This window comes from Papaver somniferum, chromosome 7 (genome assembly GCF_003573695.1).
Source record: "Papaver somniferum cultivar HN1 chromosome 7, ASM357369v1, whole genome shotgun sequence".
NCBI lineage: Eukaryota > Viridiplantae > Streptophyta > Magnoliopsida > Ranunculales > Papaveraceae > Papaver > Papaver somniferum.
Genome location: NC_039364.1, coordinates 9,616,276 through 9,626,628, shown reverse-complemented (window position 1 = coordinate 9,626,628; position 10,353 = coordinate 9,616,276). Strand labels below are relative to the sequence as shown.

Genomic DNA, 10,353 nt, shown 5'->3' with positions numbered 1-10,353 from the left:
GCACATACCAGGCTTGTTTAGTTGAATCACGTCTAGACCAACGAATTTCAGCGATTGAATCTCACTCAAACATCTTCGAAATCCAAACGAAAATTTGGTTGCTCACTGGTTATTTTTCCCGCCAAAAAAATATTCGAATTTTGAGAAGAAAGTGACCTCCCCCTATCCTGTGCTGGTCTCCCTTTAGCAACTGCCCTGAAATGGATGCCCCTTAGTAATTGGTCGCCCCTTATCCGTTTGAGGGGTCCAAAAATACCTACACACATAAAACACCATAATAAGTACAAAAATGAGCACTATCAATATATAGAATCGAGATAAATTAGACACAAAAATGTGTCTATCAGAAAATTAAAATAGTTTACCAAAATCCAATGAAGCTAAGTGCATATATTACGATTACAAGTAAGTGAAACTAAGCTCTCCGCGTAACTCTTCAATATCACACAGTTAAAGATAGAGAAATCCGTCCTATTGATACTCTACAGTCTACAACGTGATTCTGTCATTCTCTTGGACGTACAAAGACCAATGTAACTCTAATCTAATTAGCAGATCTTCAAGGACAGCACAAGCGGAAAAGAATTGATCATTCCAGCAGTCACTGCTAAATTTGACTCCATAGAGATGAAGTTGCTTTAGTCTGCGAAAGGATATATATATCGAAGAGATATATGTTAGGATTTGTTTCTAGTGTCAACGACATGAGTGATGCACAACTAGGAAGAGATAAGGGAATAGAGAGCGGGTTTTCTTGGTCTAAGAATAAACTGAGCTCTTCAACGTTAAGCCATAAATTGGAGACCCATGAATCAACCAGTGATCCATTGAAGTGCTTATACCAGAGTAGAGTGAATCTCTGTACATTTGACATATCATAAATGCTAGGATTGATTGTTGAAATGAACAGAAGACATTGTAAAGGAACAGCAAAACCTACAGCAAAGCTACTAATACTATAACATTGAACAGGAGTAGGACATTGTATATATTCACCAGTTTACTAAACCACGCGGGAGAGGCATGGGTACTTAAGCTAGAAAATAGAGAATACAAATGACAATACCGAGAAAAGTAACAACCCAATTCAAGAATCCTACAACTTCAATGATGTCATATACCATTAATCTTGTCTCAACCAAAAATATGCTACAAGAAAATGATTTTCGGGTAATAACAAAACACAAGGGTTTTAGAGATTCCACATGACAATAAAACATAGTACAGCATGAAGCATTTTCTCAAAAAGGGCAGCAGTTTCACATTTCAAATCCAAAACATTTACAAATTTGAAATTCAGCTTCACATCATGAGCAGACTGTTACCATCTATACTCTAACCTTTCTATATCTATCATTTTCTCGTCACTTAAGTCTTTGACGCACATTTACAATCTTATATTGTATTATGTTAGCATCCTCCTCCATGTGTACCCAAAAAATCTCAAAAAATAGACAGACATTACCACATTCTCACTTTCCAGCTGGAAACCTTAGCTCCACGAAAAGAATGCTTGCACAAGGCCTACTGGTCTCTAAATCTCTTTTACTTATCTGTACGATTCCAGTGAAAACTAATTACTTCTTTCAGCGTGGCTCTCTTATTCTCTCTGAAGTTCCACAGCTCTGGATCTCCTCTCTTTCTCTTTTTCACTCCAATCACTGTATTTCTGGTTACCTTTCCTAACCCCATTTGCTGCAATTAGCAATATACACTTACATCAATAAGAAATAGATAAAGAAACAAATCATGTTAGTAGATCAATCTAAGGAGCGAAAGACCTTTAACAATGCATACCTTGATAAGTTCTTGCTGAGCTTCTATGAGCTCTTCAATGAAAGTGCGCTCCATGGCAACCACTTTTTCGTTCTTAGCTAAAGCCTTCTCTCGTTTATGAATAGATTCGAGAACTTCAGTTATCGCAGAATCAATAAATTCAGCCTTCTCTTCGTTGAGAAACTGAATATCAGATTGCAAATTGTCCTTCTCCTCATTGAGAAGTTCAATATCATCTTGCAACTTATCTTTGTTTTCATTATGCAGCTCATTCTTCTCATCTTGGAGGAACTCAAAATCAGTTTCTAATTCAGACTTTCCTTTCTTGAGTAGAAGAACATCAATTGCTAGATTAATTTTTCTTGGTTGAGAAATTCAAAATCACTTTGCAGATTCGTCTTCTTGTTCAGAAACTCAGTTCTACTTTCCAGAATAGTCTTCTTTTCATAAAGTGAACAAATATCACCTTGCACTGTAGACTTTTCTTTGTTCAGAAGTTCAAAGTCAGTTTGCAATTTTGTATTCTCCTTGCTGAGTAGCGTGGTATCATTTCCCAATTGACTCTTCTCTTGGGTAAGCAATTCAATTTCATTTTCCAGGAAATTCTTCTTTGCATTCAGCGAACACATATCACTTTGCACTGCATGCTTGTCTTTGTTAAGTATTTCAATATCGCCTCCCAATATATCCTTCTCCTTGTTCATTAACTGAAGATCAGTTTCCAATTTACTCTTCTCATTGTTGAGTCTTCCCAGTTTATACTTCACTTCATTGATTAACAGACGATCACTTCCCAACTTAGCCTTGTCATTTTTAAGTGACTCAATATCACTTGCCAATGTATTCTTCTCATCTTTAAGAGAACAAATATCACTTCTCAGTGTATCCTTCTGCTTGATGAGTAACCCAGGATCAATTCCCATTTCAATCTTCTCGTTTTCCAGTATTTTCTTTTCTTTCTTGAGCATACATATATCATCTACCAATCCAGACTTCTCCTTCTTGAAATCATCAACAAAATTTCCCAGATTCGTCTTTAGTTTATTAAGTAATTCATTATCACTTTCCAGTTTCTTCTTTTGTTTGCTGAGTGAATCAATTTCAATTCCCATTGTCGACTCCTCTTTCTTGAGTGCTGCAACATGACTTTCGATTTTAGTCTTTTCCGTGCTGAGTGTAGTCTTCTCTTTGTTGAGTGAATAAATATCAATTGTCAAATCAACCTTCTGCTTAGTCAGTGTTTCAATATCTTCATGTATTTCAATTTCTTTATCTGCCTTTTTTTACACAATTGATCGAATTCTTGTTTCTCTTGTCTGGTAAGATCCAAGAGTGAGGTTCTTGTTTCATTCAGAAGTTTTATATCATTTTCCAGATGATTAAACTCGAGTTGCTTGTTTACCATTCTTACAGTTAATTCCTCTACGTCATTACGAGCATAATCCTCATAATCACGCACAAAAGACTCGAATAATGACTCACATACCTGAGAAGCAACTAGTTCAATACAGTACTTCAGTTTCTCTTTTCACGAAATATTATCAAGCAACACTTGTTCTAGCTCCTCCTCCTCCAGTTCATCCTTAATCCTTGTAATGTTTCTTTCCAAAGAATCGTATTTTCTTTTCAAACACATCATCCTTCTTCACCTCGTCAGATGCTGGTTTTGCTTTCTCATTGGTATCATGACCATTGGAAACAGCTGTACTGTGTCTTCTCCTAAGATTCCTTGGAAGATTGGTATCAACTTCTGGCTGAATTCTCAACATATAGTGTTAGTCACATACTAATATTAGAAACTAAACAATTATGTAGTTTTTCTTTTTTTTAATTTACGCCTTGATAAAAGGTACACACTCAAATCATAGCTGCAAATAAGGAAATACACACAACAGGTACAGGAATAAGCACAGTCAAACCACATGCCATCAACTAAGAGCCAAAACCTGAGGTTATCGCTTCCAAAGCCTAAAGATTTATTCAATCCCATAATTTGTACGCAATATGAACCAAGGAAGTACATTCACCTGTATAAAACTAACTGCAACAGAAACTGTTCTCAGTGATGCAACTTTTTATAACTTAACCATGAATGTGCAGGAAAGAGGCAAATCCATACTTTAAAAGAACTGATTTGTGGATAACTGTCTTTGTGAATGCATCACACTTGGAAGCCCGATATCCATTGAATGAGGCAACCTTTATGGGCATTCAATAGGTGTAGGGCTTCCACGTGGGATGCATGCACGGAAACAGCAATCCACACATCATTCTTGAGTAGCTAACTTTACTAGGCTGCAAGTAAATCAGGATTAAATCTTGTCTTGAAATCACTAAATTAGCGTGTTCAACATTTAGATTTTATCTAATTAAGTTATATTAATTTGTTTGCAGTTTTACAGGTACGTGAATTTGGATGCTCAAAAACTGACAACATAACCACAACCAAACCATATTGCTTTCACAGATGATGGCAACCTACATGTATCTAGTTTGACAAGAGCATATCAAACGTAAAAATTCACCAACTATAAACAGTGATTTTACGTGTTCATGTCCAGCTCTAGTTAGTGATCTAATTGAACAAACAGTAATAAAAACAGTCATAATTCCATCTCAAGGAGAGCAAAAACTCAGGTAGACATCAACCAAACATGGAGAGTAAACTGTATCAATTAAAAAGACACTATAAATTGAACCAACCTACCTCAGGAAGCACCAAGGAAGCAAGTGGTGCTTCCTTGGTGCCTTTCGTCCAGTAGACTTTCCACGAGTCATCTGTAACAACAACACCATAAAGCATACAAATATCAATTCCGATTTCCCCAACAAAAACAATTCTAATTTGCATAAACCCTAATTTTATGAAAATTGATTGAAAATGGAGACGGTGATATTATCACAAACCTCTAATTAAGTTTAAGCAGATTAGCGGTTATTTTCCGAGTGAATAATCTGGTTAAATTGATTCGAGTAAGGGTTCTAATTTGGGAATTGTTTTGGTTCTTGAAAGAGAGAGAGTTCACTCCCTCTCTGTCTGTGTCATATCTTCCTCTGAATTTCTGCGTCTCTTCTTCTTGTTTTTGTTTTGAGTGGGTGTTCGGTTTGTAGTAAGGACGTCCATACCAAACTTTTATTTCAGCCCTTTCATAGAATAGAGTAATTTGGGCCTTTGGGGACGGCTGCCTGGGAAACACTTCTTAACTTGGTAATGCCTGATTCCGCTTGTGTTTTCTTCCAACTTATTTGTTTGCAGCTGACTCGGTGTCTGAATCTGAGTCAACCCTTGCCTCGGGCCGAGTCAGCACTCAGACCGTTTATTTTCCATTTTGAATCAGATCTGACTCGACCTCTGACTCAGACATAATTCCTGACTCGGACCCATTTGAGTCAGGTAACAAAATACCCCTGACTCATGGGACCAAATTCTTGACTCACATATTTTTGAGTCAGATGAGTCATATCTGACTCAAAACAAACATATCGAGTCAGATCCAGATGAGTCAGGTGATTTCACTCAGATCCAGACGACTCAGATGAGTCAGGAGTAAACAAACATGGTGTTTGTCGCACCATATAAGTAAATTAAGAACTAACCGAAATTGGTGCTACATCACCTTGTTTGTCTGGATTTAACTAAATGATGTTTGTTTTTTGCTAACTCGGCACGTGGATCCGAAACGGCACGAGTCAGATGTCAGTCAATTTTCTTTTTATTTTGAGTCTGATCTGACTCGAGATCTGACTCCGACTTATCCCGTTCAGTCAAGAAATAAAATGCTCCTAACTCATGAGACCAAGCCACTGACTCACATATTTTTGAGTCGGATCAGTCAGTCAAAAAACAAACACATTGAGTCAAATTCAGATTCAGTTCTTTGATTTCAGTCAGATCCAAAGGAATCGGATCAAAAGAAAAAAACAAGATATAGGAGTCTAAATTTGATTTGGATTCTGACTCGACTCGAACCATATTTCAAATACTTTCTTTTTCATTGATGTTGGACTTGAGGTTTGATTCGGCTTGTATATTTAATTCAGACATATTCAACACTGGTATAATGTTGTACCTGACTCAACCTGGATGTCAGTTATCTGGAAGCATGCCGTTGAAAAGAATAAGTGTAAGAGGCTAGGTTGGTCTTGCACCCAGATTCATTGTGTAATAGAACATATGTAAACGATATGATTTTTAATTTTCGAAACGAAATACATAGGATAAAATTTAACATTTAATATGAATGAATTTCCTACTGGTTACAACATGATGCTTGATTTTTTGGCCCAAATATAAACTCGTGTTGAAAATTCACACTTTGTCCATGAGAGGTTCTTTCACATATCTTAGCCCCATTTCTTTATAATTCATGGGAGCCTCATCATAAATGAGTGTGTCAAGTTTTCTTCGTTTCAATTGTTAACTGCAATTACTCCTTTATTGGGTAATTGTGTACAATATTATGTGTAAGAGTTATATTTCTTGATTTTTGATTATAAATTTTTTTAGGGACATTATACATCAATCATAGCCTGATTCACAAATAACCAAAACTGCTTAAGATGGTACCTTTCAAAGTGGGATCTCTATAAGTTTATTTGTAATTCATTCATCCTTTGTTCAATGTAGGAAATTTTTCCAATATACACTCATTTGAAAACCGGTTTACAAAACTACACCCGTTTTTTGGATATTTCAAAAATACACCCACCATAAATGAAATGTTAAGTCCCAGTTTCTTCTGATCTAGCCATACATGTGGAAAAACTGATCAACGATGGAGATTTATTTAAAATATAAAATTACAGCTTTACTCTAAGTGAGAAACAAAATGGAATAGAAGAAGATTAAATCGCATTTTCTTCTTCGTTTCTTCTCTATATGTCTGATGTTGCTCTCGTCTGTCTCAAGAGAAAAATAGAGAACTAGGGATTGAATTTTTGTTGCAAAATTGACGATCCTGAACGATGATTTTTTGTTTTGTCTGTTTATTTGTTTCTAATTTTTCCATCGTTTAAAACCCAAATTCTTGATTTGATTTGGGTTTTCTATTTAATGTTGATTTGATTTGTCAAAACTGTTAGTTAGTGAATCGTTTTTGTTTGGATGGGGTGTATCTGTTACTTACAGGGATATACGTTGGATAAACAGCTGCATCTGTTGGTTTGAATGAGAATTACACGATTCTTAATTGTTCATCAGTGTCTGTTGATCTTAGCAATATATCTTCATTATGCGTTCACATCCCTTGCCTTGGTAGCTCCACAAACACCATATTCAACCGCTGAACTCAAGCTTTGAATTAATTGCTGCTGTATCAGTTCCGGTGGTAAGCATTTCTAATAAGGTATCTGATGTTCTTCGTCTCATGTAGTAGCCAATACCAACTGATGATATAACAACTATAAAGATGACGGCCTTTAACCGTTTATTAAAAAGACAGACGGAATTATCGTGGCGGGTGCAGTTTAGAAATGTAGGAAATACCGATTAGTCATAATAATAATAATATATTAGAATGAGTTTAGTCCAATTGACCTAGTCAACTGTCTATTTGGTCCTTTTTTTAGATATATATTATTGTTTGGTCCTAAATATTACTGTTTGGTCTTATGGTGACGTCATCGGTAATGTCACAATCTTTTAATATTTTAATAGTGACAGAAATACTTTTTTTCTCTTTTTTTTCTCTATTAATAAAAATAAATAAATAAAAACTTAAAAGCGAAATATCTTTTGAACCACATGTTCAAAAATGACAAACTTTATATCTTCGGAAAGCCCTCGACTAGAGGTTTCCAGTGAGTATCATTGTTGTTATATTTCAGAGCTTTTAATTTTTACCTTATCCTTTAGCTAAAAATTAACTATAAAATGAACTATTACACGAGTTGATTCTACAAAATGAACTACTTTAATGAACTACTATACTGGCTAGTTCATTCTAAAAGGTGAACTCTTATGACATATAAGTTCATTCTACAATATGAACTCCTATCACGGGTTCATTCTACAATATAAACTACCATTTACGAGTTTATTTTATAATATGAACTACCATAATGAACAACTATTACGAGTTCATTCTACAATATGAACTACCATATTTAATTATCATTACGAGTTCATTTTACAACATGAACTATAATATATAATAATGAATTACCATTGCGACTTCATTCTTCAAATGAAATACTACTATGAGTTCATTCTACAAAATAAATTGCTAGTATATACAAGTTCAATCTACGAAATGAACTTCTGGGAACTAGAATGAACTAGCATGTTCAACAATATTGTTCATTCTCATATATGAACCACTATTATATCGAAAAAAATTAAAGTTCTGAAACATAATATAATGAGTACTCGTTGTGTAGATCTCATTGAGACCTTTTCGAATATATAAAACTTATTAATCTTCGACTTATATTTTGAGAGATATTTAATTTTTAATTTTTTTATTTATTTACTAATGTTAGGAAGAGAGAGAAATTAGTAGAGACAAAATAAAGAAAAAAGAAGAAAAAAATTGTCGTTAGGGAAAATAAAAGAGAGAAATGGTACTTTAGATACTTTAATATTTTGAATAAATAAGGACCAAACAGAACTCCCTTTTGTTGGTGGACCAAACTAACTTGGGACCACATAAAATCTGACCAAACAGTATTTTCCCCTTTAGAAATATTGTAAAAGCGGGTGTAATTTTAAAAACACATTATCAAATGGGTGTATATCAGAAAAATCCCCTTAAATGTATATGCACTTATGCGATCTAATAATATTATTAAAAATGTTCTTCTTAGATTTTACAAAAATCAATTATAACTTTTCTAGTGTTCATAATTAACATTTACGGCTAATTCATAAGAAGTCATTCCAGACTTGCATCCATGCTAGAGTCGTACAAAATTTGTAGGAAACTTACTCTTGCCACCTCAATAAATAAACTAATATGATGAGTAACTCCTCTGCTCATGCCCGATCCTCTACAATTTATATCCAGATATGTAAGAAATGTATATTTAAAGTTTGACACTAGCTATGTCATGCAAGCTTTCAAGTTTATTCGTTGTTAATATTACAACACCTCATCGTTAGATATTTAGCAGCCCAATCTTCCAATAGGTTATGTATCAACCGATTATTTGATTTTGTATAATTTTTATTGGTTAGAAGCTCAATCTTCCAATCAGTTACAAATGTTATCATAATATTTGTTGATCATTTCAAACTTTAAGATTTATAATTCCTACGGAAAGAATCATGTATGGACCAATAAAATTGATGTCTCAACAATCTTAATCATTGGTGATCTCTATTTGTTCATCTAATTAATCTTAGAGCATTCGCGACAGTACTCCTCTAGTGTCAAGCAATCAAAATGTCTCATTTAGCACTTCTTGTCAAGTACTGTATAAGAAAATTTCTGCCAAAACATTAAACATGGCATACATAATTTCTAAGTTGAAATCTTCAAATCCAATCTTTTGGACTTGATTCAGTTTTGTCGGTACATATTGATCACAGTACAAAATATGTGAACGCTCACAGGAAAATTAATGGAGAACGAATAGGATGAAAGCAATACGGAGATTGCTGAGAAACAAAAGAGGTTTAGAATCGAAGAAGAATGATAAACTTAAGAAAGAAGTTAAGAATTGAAAAACAATATCTTGATAATAATATTCTTGATAATAATAACAACGTGTCTTTCAAAGAACAAACTAAGCATGTATATATAGACATGAACAAGAATCTAAAAAGAGTAAAACTTTAAAAGAAGAAGTTAACTAAAAATAGAATTACTAAGCGAAACAATAAATGCAACAGAGTTGTAACTAAACTAGGAAACTAGACAAAGTTTAGAAGCTTTTGAGCTTAGCTTGAGTTTGAAAAGGGATGTCCTGCATCAGTCCCCCCTTCTTGAAAAAAACTCTCTTCTGAGTTAAGTAGAAGATTATTATCACCATCGAAGGTGAATATTTCCTGAACATTGAAAACATTATAAATGTTCCAGTCGTTAGGAAGATCAATGACATAAGCATTGTCACTGATTTTCTTGAGAATTTTGAAGGGACCATACTTTTTCATCTTAGTCTTGTTATAAGTACCAACATGAAACCTTTCTTTTCGTAGATGAATCATAACCAACTCGCCTTCTTTAAATGTCTTTAGTCTCTTATGCATGTCTACAGCATTCTTGTACTTAGCATTAGACTCAGCCAGCTTAGCCTTTACTTCAAGATGTAGTTGAGAAGCTTGTTTTACTAGATTATCGGCCTTGACATTGGAAGTTTGCGACTTAGGAAGAACAAACATGATTAGGTATCTTAGAGTAAACAATTTCGAATGGAGTCTTACCAGTAGATCTATTTACTGAAGTGTTGAAAGCAAATTCCATATGAGGGAGTAAGATATCCCATTGCTTACTGTTATCCATGCATTTAGCTCTAATGAGATTTCTCAAAGATCTGTTTACTACTTCAGTTTGTCCATTAGTCTGTGGATGAGAAGTAGTACTGAACTGCAATGTAGTACCAAACGTATCCATAATGTCTTCCAGAAATAGCTCAAAA

The 10,353-nt window shown here is 34.3% G+C and overlaps 1 protein-coding gene across 1 annotated transcript; it reads right to left on the bottom strand.

Annotated features, from left to right (window-relative positions):
* Positions 1-1,545: 1,545 nt before the first annotated feature.
* LOC113294051 (kinetochore protein SLK19-like) lies at positions 1,546-10,328 on the bottom strand. The gene is made up of 8 exons (XM_026542477.1): positions 10,139-10,328; positions 9,745-10,014; positions 4,484-4,554; positions 3,426-3,530; positions 3,179-3,262; positions 2,243-3,053; positions 1,798-2,123; positions 1,546-1,695 (listed from the first exon to the last, which is right to left on the bottom strand). Exons 1-8 carry the CDS (start codon positions 10,326-10,328, stop codon positions 1,546-1,548), a joined length of 2,007 nt encoding a protein of 668 aa, XP_026398262.1.
* Between the last annotated feature and the right edge of the window lie 25 nt (positions 10,329-10,353).